Source organism: Choloepus didactylus, chromosome 18, assembly GCF_015220235.1.
Source record: "Choloepus didactylus isolate mChoDid1 chromosome 18, mChoDid1.pri, whole genome shotgun sequence".
Taxonomy (NCBI): Eukaryota; Metazoa; Chordata; class Mammalia; order Pilosa; family Megalonychidae; genus Choloepus; species Choloepus didactylus.
The window spans coordinates 72216120-72231041 of NC_051324.1; the positions used below are offsets into that span (position 1 = coordinate 72216120).

At 43.0% G+C, this 14922-nt stretch overlaps 1 protein-coding gene across 1 annotated transcript in view; it reads left to right on the top strand.

Moving 5' to 3' along the window:
* The window catches only part of TNRC6C (trinucleotide repeat containing adaptor 6C), a 145986-nt gene that overhangs the window by 124014 nt on the left and 7050 nt on the right, over positions 1–14922 (top strand). The window contains 3 exon segments of the mRNA XM_037808093.1: positions 9217–9384; positions 10267–10458; positions 10886–11029. Coding sequence (XP_037664021.1) covers positions 9217–9384; positions 10267–10458; positions 10886–11029 — 504 coding nt within the window.

Sequence of the window (14922 nt, forward strand, 5' to 3'; positions counted from 1 at the left end):
CACACAAAAATAACAAGAATAATAATTAGAGTGAAAAAGAGCAATTGAAGTAAAAAAGAACACTAGGTACCTTTGTCTGTTTGTTTGCTTCCCCTACTTTTCTACACATCCATCCATAAACTAGACAAAGTGGAGTTTGGTCCTTATGGCATTCCAATCCCACTGTCACCCCTCATAAGCTACATTTTTATACAACTGTCTTCGAGATTCATGGGTTCTGGGTTGTAGTTTAATAGTTTCAGGTATCCACCACCAGCTACCCCAATTCTTTAGAACCTAAAAAAGGTTGTCTAAAGTGTGCGTAAGAGTGCCCACCAGAGTGATCTCTCGGCTCGTTTTGGAATCTCTCTGCCACTGAAGCTTATTTCATTTCCTTTCACATCCCCCTTTTGGTCAAGAAGATGTTCTCCGTCCCACGATGCTGGGTCTACATTCCTCCCCGGGAGTCATATTCCACGTTGCCAGGGAGATTCACTTCCCTGGGTGTCTGATCCCACGTAGGGGGGAGGGCAGTGATTTCACCTTTCAAGTTGGCTTAGCCAGAGAGAGAGGGCCACATCTGAGCAACAAAGAGGCATTCAGGAGGAGACTCTTAGGCACAAATACAGGGAGGCCTAGCCTCTCCTTTGCAGCAACCGTCTTCCCAAGGGTAAAACTTATGGTAGAGGGCTCAACCCATCAAACCACCAGTCCCCTATGTCTGTGGTCATGTTAGCAACCATGGAGGTGGGGTAGGCGAATACCCCTGCATTCTCCACAGGCTCCTCAAGGGGGCACTACATCTTTTTGTTTTTTTTTCCTTGTTTGTCTTTTTTCTTTTTTTTTTTTTTTTTAACTTTCCCTTCTTTTTTCAAATCAACTGTATGAAAAAAAAAGTTAAAAAGAAAACAAACATACAATAAAAGAACATTTCAAAGAGACCATAGCAAGGGAGTAAGAAAAAGACAACTAACCTAAGATAACTGCTTAACTTCCAACATGTTCCTACTTTACCCCAAGAAAGTTACATAATATAGCAACATTTCAGTGAACTTGTTCCTACTACATCCATCAGAAATTAACAGACCATAGTCGTTTCTGGGCATCCCCAGAACGTTAAATAGCTTATCTGTTCTTCTTGGATTATTGTTCCCCCTTCCTTAATTGCTCTCTACTGCTAGTTCCCCTACATTCTACATTATAAACCATTTGTTTTACATTTTTCAAAGTTCACATTAGTGGTAGCATATAATATTTCTCTTTTTGTGCCTGGCTTATTTCGCTCAGCATTATGTCTTCAAGGTTCATCCATGTTGTCATATGTTTCACCAGATCGTTCCTTCTTACTGCCGCGTAGTATTCCATCGTGTGTATATACCACATTTTCTTTATCCACTCATCTGTTGAAGGACATTTGGGTTGTTTCCATCTCTTGGCAATTGTGAATAATGCTGCTATGAACATTGGCGTGCAGATATCTGTTCGTGTCACTGCTTTCCGATCTTCCGGGTATATACCGAGAAGTGCAATCGCTGGATCGAACGGTAGCTCTATATCTAGTTTTCTAAGGAACTGCCAGACTGACTTCCAGAGTGGCTGAACCATTATACAGTCCCACCAACAATGAATAAGAGTTCCAATTTCTCCACATCCCCTCCAGCATTTGTAGTTTCCTGTTTGTTTAATGGCAGCCATTCTAACCGGTGTTAGATGGTATCTCATTGTGGTCTTAATTTGCATCTCTCTAATAGCTAGTGAAGCTGAACATTTTTTCATGTGTTTCTTGGCCATTTGTATTTCCTCTTCAGAGAACTGTCTTTTCATATCTTTTGCCCATTTTATAATTGGGCTGTCTGTACTATTGTCATTGAGTTGTAAGATTTCTTTGTATATGCAAGATATCAGTATTTGTCAGATACATGGTTTCCAAAAATTTTTTCCCATTGAGTTGGCTGCCTCTTTACCTTTTTGAGAAATTCCTTTGAGGTGCAGAAACTTCTAAGCTTGAGGAGTTCCCATTTATCTATTTTCTCTTTTGTTGCTTGTGCTTTGGGTGTAAAGTCTAGGAAGTGGCCTCCTAATACAAGGTCTTGAAGATGTTTTCCTACATTATCTTCTAGGAGTTTTATGGTACTTTCTTTTATATTGAGATCTTTGGTCCATTTTGAGTTAATTTTTGTGTAGGGGGTGAGGTAGGGGTCCTCTTTCATTCTTTTGGATATGGATATCCAACTCTCCCAGCCCCATTTGTTGAAAAGACCATTATGGCTCAGTTCGGTGACTTTGGGGGCCTTATCAAAGATCAGTCGGCCATAGATCTGAGGGTCTATCTCTGAATTCTCAATTCGATTCCATTGATCTATATGTCTATCTTTGTGCCAGTACCATGCTGTTTTGGCAACTGTGGCTTTATAATAAGCTTCAAAGTCAGGGAGTGTAAGTCCTCCCACTTCGTTTTTCTTTTTTAGAGTGTCTTTAGCAATTCGAGGCATCTTCCCTTTCCAAATAAATTTGATAACTAGCTTTTCCAAGTCTGCAAAGTAGGTTGTTGGAATTTGATTGGGATTTCATTGAATCTGTAGATGAGTTTGGGTAGAATTGACATCTTAATGACATTTAGCCTTCCTATCCATGAACATGGAATATTTTTCCATCTTTTAAGGTCCCCTTCTATTTCTTTTAGTAGAGTTATGTAGTTTTCTTTGTATAGGTCTTTTACATCTTTGGTTAAGTTTATTCCTAGGTACTTGATTTTTTTAGTTGCTATTGAAAATGGTATCTTTTTCTTGAGTGTCTCTTCAGTTTGTTCATTTCTAGCATATAGAAACATTACTGACTTATGTGCATTAATCTTGTATCCCGCTACTTTGCTAAATTTGTTTATTAGCTCTAGTAGGTGTATCGTTGATTTCTCAGGGTTTTCTAGATATAAGATCATATCATCTGCAAACAATGACAGTTTTACTTCTTCTTTTCCAATTTGGATGCCTTTTATTTCTTTGTCTTGCCGGATTGCCCTGGCTAGCACTTCCAGCACAATGTTGAATAACAGTGGTGACAGCGGGCATCCTTGTCTTGTTCCTGATCTTAGAGGGAAGGCTTTCAGTCTCTCACCATTGAGTACTATGCTGGCTGTGGGTTTTTCATATATGCTCTTTATCATGTTGAGGAAGTTTCCTTCAATTCCTACCTTTTGAAGTGTTTTTATCAAAAAGGGATGTTGGATTTTGTCAAATGCTTTTTCAGCATCTATTGAGATGATCAATTGATTTTTCCCTTTCGAGTTTTTAATGTGTTGTAATACATTGATTGTTTTTCTTATGTTGAACCATCCTTGCATGCCTGGAATGAACCCCACTTGGTCATGGTGTATGATTTTTTTAATGTGTCTTTGGATTTGATTTGCAAGTATTTTGTTGAGGATTTTTGCATCTATATTCATTAGGGAGATTGGCCGGTAGTTTTCCTTTTTTGTAGCATCTTTGCCTGGTTTTGGTATTAGATTGATGTTAGCTTCATAAAATGAGTTAGGTAGTGTTCCATTTTTTTCAATGTTTTGAAAGAGTTTGAGTAAGATTGGTGTCAGTTCTTTCTGGAAAGTTTGGTAGAATTCCCCTGTGAAGCCATCTGGCCCTGGGCATTTATTTGTGGGAAGATTTTTGATGACTGATTGGATCTCTTTGCTTGTGATGGGTTGGTTGAGGTCTTCTATTTCTTCTCTGGTCAGTCTAGGTTGTTCATATGTTTCCAGGAAATTGTCCATTTCTTCTACATTATCCAGTTTGTTGCCGTACAGTTGTTCATAATATCCTCTTATAATTTTTTTAATTTCTTCAGGATCTGCAGTTATGTCACCTTTTTCATTCATTATTTTGTTTATATGGGTCTTCTCTCTTTTTGATTTTGTCAGTCTAGCTAGGGGCTTGTCAATCTTGTTGATCTTCTAAAAGAACCAACTTTTGGTGATATTTATCCTTTCTATTGTTTTTTTGTTCTCTATGTCATTTATTTCTGCTTTAATCCTTGTTATTTCTTTTCTTGTACTTGGTTTAGGATTGGTTTGCTGTTCATTTTCTAGCTTCTTCAGTTGATCCATTAGTTCTTTGATTTTGGCTCTTTCTTCCTTTTTAATATATGCGTTTAGTGCTATAAATTTCCCCCTTAGCACTGCTTTTGCTGCATCCCATAGGTTTTGGTATGTTGTGTTCTCATTTTCATTCGTCTCTATATATTTAGCAATTTCTCTTGCTATTTCTTCTTTAACCCACTGATTGTTTAGGAGTGTGTTGTTTAACCTCCAGGTATTTGTGAATTTTCTAAGTCTCTGATGGTTATTGACTTCTAATTGTATTCCATTGTGGTCAGAGAATGTGCTTTGAATAATTTCAATCTTTTTAAATTTATTGAGGCTTGTTTTATGTCCCAGCATATGATCTATTCTGGAGAAAGTTCCGTGAGCACTAGAAAAGTATGTGTATCCTGGTGATTTGGGATGTAATGTCCTGTAGATGTCTGTTAAATCTAATTCATTTATCAGATTGTTTAGGTTTTCAATTTCCTTATTGGTCTTCTGTCTGGTTGATCTATCTATAGGAGAGAGTGATGTGTTGAAGTCTCCCACAATTATTGTGGAAACATCAATTGCTTCCTTTAGTTTTGCCAATGTTTCTCTCATGTATTTTGTGGCACCTTGATTGGGTGCATAGACATTTACGATTGTTATTTCTTCTTGCTGAATTGCCCCTTTTATTAGTATGTAGTGGCCTTCTTTGTCTCTCAAAACATCCCTGCATTTGAAGTCTATTTTATCTGAGATTAATATTGCTACACCTGCTTTCTTTTGGCTGTAGCTTGCATGAAATATTTTTTTCCATCCTTTCACTTTCAGTTTCTTTGTGTCCCTGTGTCTAAGATGAGTCTCTTGTATGCAACATATTGATGGTTCATTTTTTTTGATCCATTCTGCGAATCTATATCTTTTAATTGGGGAGTTTAATCCATTTACATTCAACGTTAAAACCGTGAAGGCATTTCTTGAATCGGCCATCTTATCCTTTGGATTATGTTTGCCATATTTTTCCCTCTCTCTATTAATATCCTTTATTGTACCCATACCGAATCTCTTTAGTACTGAACCTTTCTCCAAGTCTCTGTCCTGTCTTTGTTTCTCTGTCTGTAGGGCTCCCTTTAGTATCTCCAGTAGGGCAGGTCTCTTGTTAGCAAATTCTCTCAGCATTTCTTTGTCTGTGAAAAATTTAAGCTCTCCCTCAAATTTGAAGGAGAGCTTTGCTGGATAAAGTATTCTTGGCTGGAAATTCCTCTCACTCAGAATTTTAAATATATCATGCCACTGCCTTCTCGCCTCCATGGTGGCTGCTGAGTAGTCACTACTTAGTCTTATGCTGTTTCCTTTGTATGTGGTGAATTGCTTTTCTCTTGCTGCTCTCAGAACTTGCTCCTTCTCTTCTATGTTTGACAGTGTGATCAGTATATGTCTCGGAGTGGGTTTTTTTGGATTTATTCTATTTGGAGTTCGCTGAGCATTTATGATTTGTGTATTTATGTTGTTTAGAAGATTTGGGAAGTTTTCCCCAACAATTTCTTTGAATACTCTTCCTAGACCTTTACCCTTTTCTTCCCCTTCTGGGACACCAATGAGTCTTATATTCGGACGTTTCATATTATCTATCATATCCCTGAGGTCCATTTCGAGTTTTTCAATTTTTTTCCCCATTCTTTCTTTTATGCTTTCATTTTCCATTCTGTCATCTTCCAGGTCACTGATTCGTTGTTCAACTTCCTCTAGTCTTGTACTATGAGTGTCCAGAATCTTTTTAATTTGGTCAACAGTTTCTTTAATTTCCATAAGATCATCCATTTTTTTATTTAGTCTTGCAATGTCTTCTTTATGCTCTTCTAGGGTCTTCTTGATTTCCTTCATATCCCGTACTATGGTCTCATTGTTCATCTTTAGTTCTTTGAGTAGCTGCTCTAGGTGTGTCTCTTCTGGTCTTTTGATTTGGGTGCTTGGGCTTGGGTTATCCATATCGTCTGGTTTTTTCATATGCTTTATAATTTTCTGTTGTTTTTGGCCTCGTGGCATTTGCTGAACTTGATAGGGTTCTTTTAGGGTTTGTAGACCAGTTGAAGTCCTTATCTCTAATTTATCAGATCTACAGCTTCGTGGAGTACACTTTCTCTAACTAACCAGCAGGTGGCGTCCACGAGCCACCTGTTCTCCACAAGCCAGATCTCCCCTGCTTAGCCTTTTTGGTGAGTGGGGGAGTGAGTCTTGTGGGGCCCAGTTGGTGTACCAAGCTTGCGTGTGTAGTTGGTGTTGCCTGCCCTGTATGTGGGGCGTGTTTCTGGGCAGTCGGGGAGGGGGGGGTGGCCCTAACAATCAAATCTCCCTGATGATCCTAGAGTTTTAAAGCTACTGCAATAGTCTAATCCTTCAGTTCAGTCCTGCCACAGTTTGTCTCTGCCACTGACCCACAAGTCTTTGGTATTGGCGTATGGCTCCTGAGACTTGCAAGTGGGCCCCTCTTCCAGGCTGTGCACCCCGGGTCCTCTGTTGAGGGATGACTGTGCTATGTCACAGGTGAGTGCCGCCCCCCCAGGGCAGTTCTGGGCTGCTGGGCTGTGTTGGGAGGCTCCCAGTCTGCTCAAATGATGGCTGAATGGGGCTCTGTTAATTCACACTGCTCCCCCTTCCCAGCTCTGGGACATTCAGCTGAGGTTTCAGGGAAGGCTAATGTCCACGCCCAGTTTTGTGGTGTGTGCCTGTTATTTGAAGCACTTCCGTCACACTGGGTTGTCTGGGGCTGCTCTGGGCTATGGGGCTGGCGATGGGCAGGAGTGTTTCTTGTCCACCAGGATGGTGGCTGTGAGCGGACACCCCCCTTTTCTTGGGAAGTTGTGTTGTTTAGTGAATTTTCTCAGCCACTGGATTATTGCCTTTTGTCTCAGAGCTCTCTTAGTTCTGCTCTTGACTTGACGTGCCCAAATTTCAGTTCTTTGAAGCTTTCTGTATTGAGCTTCTTAGAGTAATTGTTTTAGAAAAAGCAGAAAGGATTTAAAAAAAAAAAAAAAAAAAAAAAAACGGCCCACCTCAGAGATCTAATGGGTTATTGAAATGCTAATAGACAAAGCAACCAGGGCCATTAAGGAAAGGTGCACAGGGCAGAGAGATCAGCCTTGCTTCGGGATTTGCATATGCGCCTCAAGGCCTGATCTCCGCCCTTCCCCTTTCTGTGTTCACCAGAACTCCAAAAATCCTCTGCTTTTATTTTGGAGTTTTTCGTGTTGTTTTTTTTCTATGCCTGTCTCCTCTCTGCTGGGCTGGCTGCTCTCAGAGTCTCTGGTGTCTGGTCTCAGTCTATCTATGGTTGGAGTTTGAATCAGTAGAATGAGTTTCCGATAAGAGCAGCCACTGCAATTCTCCCTTCTCCTTCCTGGAGCTGACAGCCCCTCCTCCCCCGGGACTGAGCCTGGCAGGGAGGGGCGCGGGTCCCCTGGCTGCAAAAACTTACAGATTTCGCTGATCTCAGCAGTTCCACGTTTTCATGAGTGTTGTATGAAGTATGCCCAAAGACAGATTGCTCTGTGGTGTCCAGTCCACGCAGTTCCTGGCTTTTTACCTACTTTCCTGGAGGAGTAACTAAAACATACAGCTCACCAGTCTGCCATCTTGCCCCCCAGCCGAGAGTTTACTTTTACATCAAGGGTTAAGGGAGAAACCAGAGAAGAGAATGTAAGCTCAAACCTCAGATGGATAGGTAGGATTTCAATAAAGAGGAAGCCTTTCCGAATAAAGGGGAAGCCTTACACAGAAGCAAGAAAGAAGGGGACATACTCCACGGGGCCTCGACCAGTGTGAGGCCACCTGGCTGACCTGTGTAGGGGGTACAGTGGTGAAGGTGAGGTTTGGAGAGGTGGGTTGAGGCCAGGCTGTGGAAATGCAGAGTCTTGAAGGCCAGGCTATAGCCTCACCCTGTTGTCGCCTCACCTGATAAGATCCGTGCAACTGGAAACGAAGGGAACCTGTAGTACAGAGATGGCAACTCAGCAGCCCCTTGGCAGGATCCAACTTGCAGAGATGTTTTGTTAGGCCTGCAATGTGTGTGGGTGTGTAATTGTCAACATTTAAAAATTGGAAAATATTCAGGTGAAAATGGCTTCTGGCTGTCCTTCGCCTGCACTCCACGAGGCAGTGGCTGGCTGGAGCCAGAAGCGCCTGCTTATCTCAGTAGGGCAAACACTCCCTTTTGCCAGTCCCCACCACACCCATTTCTCCCTCTCTCGCATTGCCCTCCTGGACTCGAGAGCCCTTTGAGTTTGCAGCTCCTGATCTCAAAGTTAACCGATGTCCAGTGCTTTGCTTAGTAGCAGAGTTTCACCTTTGCTGATCTACTGGGATATACAGGAACTGCAACAGTTAAAAAAAAGATCTGTAAATACTAAGTGGCACTTCTGTTGGTTGTTCCCTTCCAGCCAAGCAGTCTGTCCAACTTATAACTGGCCTCCCCATCAGAAACTCTTCGCTCCATCCTTTCCATCATCATCCTCATCACCTCTCTTTAGGAACACAGCAGAGTGTGCTACATTAGGTACTCCTAGTACCTGCTTTTCACTATAAGAAATAAACCCAAGAGCATCAGCTCACCATCCCAGCTGGGAGCAGATGGCAGCACCTGCCCCCTAAAATAGTGTAATTTCTTAAAAGTAATCTCGTATTTAATTCGTAAACTAACTCCTTATGAGGATACTTATGTGCAGTAAATTCACCAAAGGTAGAATTAAATTATCCCTGCCAGCTTGTTCTATAGGTGGTGCTTCAGAACACTGTTTAGAACCCTGAAAAAGTTTTTTTGTTTTTTTGATCTAGTGACTTTCCATAAGCTATCCTAAAATCAGAAAAGATTTTCCTAATTGTTGGCCCTTGTCCTATTTTTCTGTGGGCTCTGACTGAGAAGCCTTAGGACTGTTTTTTTCTATTTTACTGAAATAAGTAAAATGAAGAGAATTATGTTTTCCTTAATCAAAGGCTGTTTATTAGCACTTCCATCCAAATTCAGTAATAATATTCCTATGTGTTAAGAAACAAAAAGTATTTATTTTTTGCTATATTGAAAGTTATGGTTAAAATATTTGACCTTAAATGAAGATTTAGGTTGAGTCCCTAGAGATCTTTAGAATGTCGGCCTGAGCCTTTCTTGATGGTGTCTTTATTTCCAGCTGGGCTGAACCCAAACATGAATGTAAACAGCATGGACATTGCTGGTGGTTTGTCCGTGAAGGACCCGTCGCAGTCCCAGTCGCGCCTTCCTCAGTGGACACACCCCAATTCAATGGATAACTTACCCAGTGCTGCTTCTCCTCTCGAGCAGAACCCTAGCAAGCATGGTACGTTTCTCCCGAAACACAGTAAACCGGGTTGCTACTTCTTCACTAACTGATTTTCCAATTTTATAATATGCTCATTCTGCAGATTTCTTTTCTAAGATTTCGGTGCTGAACAGCAAATAAAGAGGATTCCATTCCATGACAGAGCAGTGGAAGCTTCCACCAGTTCCGTGATCAAATCTGTTGAAACCCCAACCCTTAGATCTTAGCTTTTGCCCCCAAAAAATATAGACCATAGCCTGTATACTTTTTATTTATATTTGTATTCTTCCACAAAGCATTTGAGTCTCCTGAAAAGAAATTATTATAATAAAATTATGAAACAGAAATAGGAAATCAAATGTTTAGAAAGGAGGAAGAAGCAAAAACGCTAACCAGAGGCGTGCATAGCACTGTTAAGTATTACAATTAGTGCCGAATTTCCTGGTAGCGTAAAGAGCAAAGGAGATTTAATGAGTGCAGTAATTCTCTCTTGTATCAAGCATCCTAAAAAGAAAGAAAAGTCTTCCTAATGGTTAATTCTACAAGAAAACCATTACATGATACCTGGGCTCTTTACTGGGCAGGAGAAAGAGCTCAGCCATACTCTTAAGTTGTATGTTTATTGCAGGCAAGCTGTCTGTGGTATGGACATGCATTTTATTAAGATTTCCAACTCAACAAACTAACACTGTTCCTAAAGGGTTTCAGTCTTTAAAGGACTCAACTTTGGCTAACTGAAACATTCCTTCACTTACTCTCGGAAAATGCTAGACAAACAGAATCTTGTAAGTTCCTTTGAAAGAGCCAAAACATTGTGCTCAGAAGTAAAGGCTCTCGGGGCGTCCTCTGGCGTCATAAGGAGCATTCACTTGGTTCTCTGTTTCCTGTTTGTCCCCATAGGTGCTATCCCTGGAGGTCTGAGCATTGGGCCTCCAGGTAAGTCCTCCATTGATGACTCGTATGGCCGGTACGATTTAATCCAGAGCAGTGAGTCATCAGCCAGTCCTCCTGTAGCTGTTCCCCATAGCTGGTCACGTGCCAAATCTGACAGTGATAAAATCTCAAATGGTTCCAGCATCAACTGGCCCCCAGGTAAGACCACACAGCACTTGTGTGGGACAGACCAGAACCTGCTCCAGTCCCGAGGAGAGGGATTGGGCCTGCCAAGACATCTATGCCTCACCCCATAGCCTTGGCTTTTTCATTGGAAATCCATTGGTGTGATAAGCTTTGATTATGGTTAGCTACCAACTATTTTCTGTAGGCTCTTATTTCAATAAAAGGAGTAGGCAGGAGTGGTGAGGAGAACGGGAAGTGGCATTGTATGCCAGCTCTTGAAATTGTTTCTAGGCTTTATCTACACCCGGCATGAAAACTGCCTGAATGTGGCAGCTAGGCTACCTGCTTCTAGCTTGTTTCAAAGGATGGATTGATTGAATGGGAGAGAGTCAGAGCTATGTCTCTTCAGTTAATTATGATGCTCTAATCTGTGGCTTCCTGTTTTGTTTTTCATTCACAGAGTTCCATCCAGGAGTACCGTGGAAAGGACTTCAGAATATCGATCCCGAGAATGACCCTGACGTCACTCCTGGGAGTGTCCCCACTGGACCTACAATTAATACCACCATACAGGATGTTAATCGCTACCTCCTCAAAAGTGGAGGTGAGGAGAGTGCTCACTTAACTGCATTTGTGTGGGAAAGTCTCTAAATACATTCAGAGACATCAGGATGACAGTTTTTGTTGTGAAGCAGGTGTGCTGTAAATACCCTTCTGGCAGGTGCCTTCTCTGGCCCCTAAGCAGTATAAGGGATATCGGGTAGCACCTGTGGTGGACATAGAAACTGATCTGGGGTAAATGTTTTTGCTGGGTTTTATTAGCACATCATTTTTTTATCATTTTTAAGCATTGTGTTATGAAATCACATTAATAACCATTAAATTTTTAAATGAAAATGTTTCCACTTGAAATCCGTTTACTTCAAACTAAAAAAATGAGTGGATTTCCCACAGATCCCTCCCAATCTTTTCCGGTAAAATCCGTCCCCAGGACTTATTTCCTGGCAGAAACTCAGGATGATGCTTTTTGGCACATTTGTCAGACTGCTGTTGGACTGCAGGCTACAAGAGAAGGAGGTGATAAGCAAAACCGTGAAGTTACAAACATAAATATAGATTTCACATACAGTATTGAGAAGGACAATCACTTACTTACCCTTAAGGCATGCAAATGAGAAGTGCCCCTTTGATAAAGTTTTATCACCAATACTCTAATATATAGAAAGAAGAGCTAAGTTATCATAGATGCTTATCGCTAATAAGACCACTGGGATGGCTTAGGTTTCCCACTTAAAATATGGCTGCAGAGAGACGTGCTCATTCCTGTGGCTCTGTAAAGAGATGGGATTCTGAAGGTGTCTGGTTTGGACAAAAGCCAGCATAAATTCAGATTATCCTTCCTTTTCATTGTGATATATTCCTTGTATTTGATGCAGCTGCATCTGGAAGCAAGGGGCTGCATCAGGGCCAGTGAGTGGCATGGGAAACTCAAAAGCCGAGATGCCGGGGGCAGGACAGAACCAGAATTCAAAGCCCCAACCCTTGCGGTCACTCACACCCGAGTGTGGCAGCAGGGGGGTGCCAGCAACTTGTAGAAACTGTCCATGTGTTTGGAGGACTGTGCAGAAGGGTAGGACAAATTGTGCTGACCAAGGCATTGAGAGAAGTTGGAAAGACTCAAGGTGTCTTGGTACAGAGCACAGCTTCCCGGCCAGTGCCGGGGTAGGTTATCGAATATTCGTGTGACCCCCTTGGCCTACAGGTGGCACCTGGGGCATTGCGGGTGACCTTGAGTGCCATGACATGATAAAGGGGGCTTAGAGAAATGTGAGTTACGAGGACAGAACTAAGGAGCTGTTTTCCAGCTTCATAGAGTACCCAAGAAAGGAGATATACTTAAAGGCAGAAGAGAGTTTAAGCATAAGAAATGCATCAGCCATCGAGATAAGACAAGAAAAATGCAGTCTCCAGTTCTGGAATTAAGGTAGTAGGACAGGCATCTAACGGGTGATGTAGAGCAGGTCTCAGGCCTGCCTCGGCACACTCGGGCTGACTCCCCGGCTCCTCCGGCATCCCGCAGGCGGCCCTGCTCTGGGACGCTCTTGCTCCCCGACCTCAGTCCCCCCGCGCTGTGCTTGGGGAACGTGTTAGGGTCTGTGGCCTGAGAGGAAGCTGGCTGTGGTAAGCATATCTCCACGTGGGAGTGAGTGCTGAAAGGACACCAGCACCGCCGCTAGGCCTCTGCAGGTGTGGGCGGCTAGACCATCCTCCCACCTTTCTCTCAGGGGTGGTGTCTTGTACCCTCACCACTCAGAGCCCAAGGTGGGCCTAGGACGGAGCCTGTCAGGGGCGTAATCCTAGGTTACAGAGAGAGGAAAAAGCATGCCCAGAAGGACAAAAAGTGAGACATAGTCACAGTTCTCTTGATTGGCTTATTCAGTTTATGTATTTTCATAATGGAATTTTCTGTTTTCTTTTATTGAAAATATTGGCTGTGATTTTTTTCTATTTACAGTTTTTTTTTTTTAATGTATTGCCATTGATATTAAGCTCTGATCTGAAATTAAAATTTTACATTAGCCCAATATTTGTTTGAATGGCTTTTACAGTTTTAACCCTTATAGAAGTGAATATTAACCAGAGTGGTGCAGCCAAGCTGTCTTATAGCGTATTTGTACTGTGTTTCATCTAGAAAGGAAAATGCCTTGTAATTTAATGGGACAAATTCCACTGCTAAAATCTAAGTGCCCTCTTGTTAATTATAAAAGTACCACACAGGATTAAAGAGTCTGTAATCTTAGGATCTTGGATGGATTACATTTTGTTAGTAAATGTAAGAAGGTGGTTTAGGATGTCAGTAGAGTTGACATCTTTCTCTTAAAATTGAAGACCTATAGATTGCAAATAAATTTTAATTTTCATCAACTTGGCATTCTCATTCTAAAGAACTTGCTTACAGCAGGTCAACTGCAAACAGGTGTGCAGGTTGTGCCCTGAGGGCTCCAGGAGGTGCCTGTGCGTTGTGATCTGTGTGAAGGATAACCCCCAGGTTGGTCAGCCCACAGCCCCAGTGGACCCTGCATGTGGGATGCCATGTTTGGGGAGACCATCGGATTCTGTTTGTGGTAGTAAGTGTAACAGCCAGGCCATGCCCCGTGCCCCCTCTCCCGGCCGGCTCACACTCACTGGCAGAGAAACGTTCCAAGCTGAAGAGCTCAGATCCCGTCCCACTTCACCACGGTGGCTTCCTTGTTCTTTGTCCCCAGCTTCTTGCTTTCTCCAGAGAATTCTAAAGAGTGGCATTAAAACCCAAACGAAGCAGCAACATGAGCTGAGCCTTTTTAAAGGAATCCGAGGCATCTTAAGGATGGTTGCAAGCCATTCTGGTGCGTGGGGAGGCTTTGGTTAATGGACAACTGCAGGTCCCTGCAGTTAGGGCAGGTTTCTCTTCACTGTCGCTGCATTACAAAAGAGAAACAGGATTGGGGGATAGTGGCATACCTGAGAGGTGGGAATATTTTGAGCTAGAAAAAGCGTAGGTATTTTTATGGCAAAATTCATAGGCTAGGGGTTTTGTTTTGTTTTTTGACTTGTGGCTATTGTTTGAGGTGCAAAAGGGTTGGGATTGCCCTATGGTTCTATTTTTATCCTACTTGGAAGGGGAAATCAGTGTGATTCCTTCAAGCCCGACGTGAGGTTTTAAACCGTCCACGATCCATCTCTTCCCTCCTAACTTGGGCCTGTCTCAGAAGAGCTGGTGGGCTCCCTGGTCTTGGCCCCTCCGCGAGCACTCAGAGCAGGTGGCCTGCCTGCGGCTTCTCTCCACGCTTTCACCCTCAGCCATCTACCCGAGAAGGCAGCTTAGGGGGAGATTCCCTCTTGGTTTTAAAGCTCTCAGCCCCCCACGGTTAGGGCTGCCAGCCCCACCCACCTGCTGCCCCTCCCTTAGTGCCCTGTTTGGTTCTGCAGGGTCCTCCCCACCGTCATCTCAGAGTGCCACGCTGCCTTCCTCCAGTGCCTGGCCGCTCAGTGCCTCCGGCTACAGCAGCTCTTTGAGCAGCATTGCAGGTAGGCACCTGGCCTCACGGTGTGCAGGTAGCGTTTTCTTTCTCTCCCCAAACAAAACTTTGACAGGCCCTAGCTCTTCTTGTTGGTCCGCTCCTCCCCCCCTGGCTGGGGGCCATGTGATGTGATGGAGACGGGCAGGGCCTTGGCCCAGAAACTGCGGGTCTTGGGCACTTCCCTTTCCCCAGATACAAGCCAGGAGTGGGAAACTCTCCTCCGCAGGGTTAGCCTGGAGATCACACTTGGTATCACCTGCCCAGCACAGGGCCACTCTCACCTCTCCTCTCCACCCCCATGGCTTCAAAACGGGCTGTCCAGCATTTAAAAACTCAGAGTCAGGCAGCTGCTCGGAATTTACTGTTACTTGAGTTTGCCGTAAAGGATGAAGGAAACAGTGGTGGGTCCCATTCATCCCGGCACCCGAGTGTGATG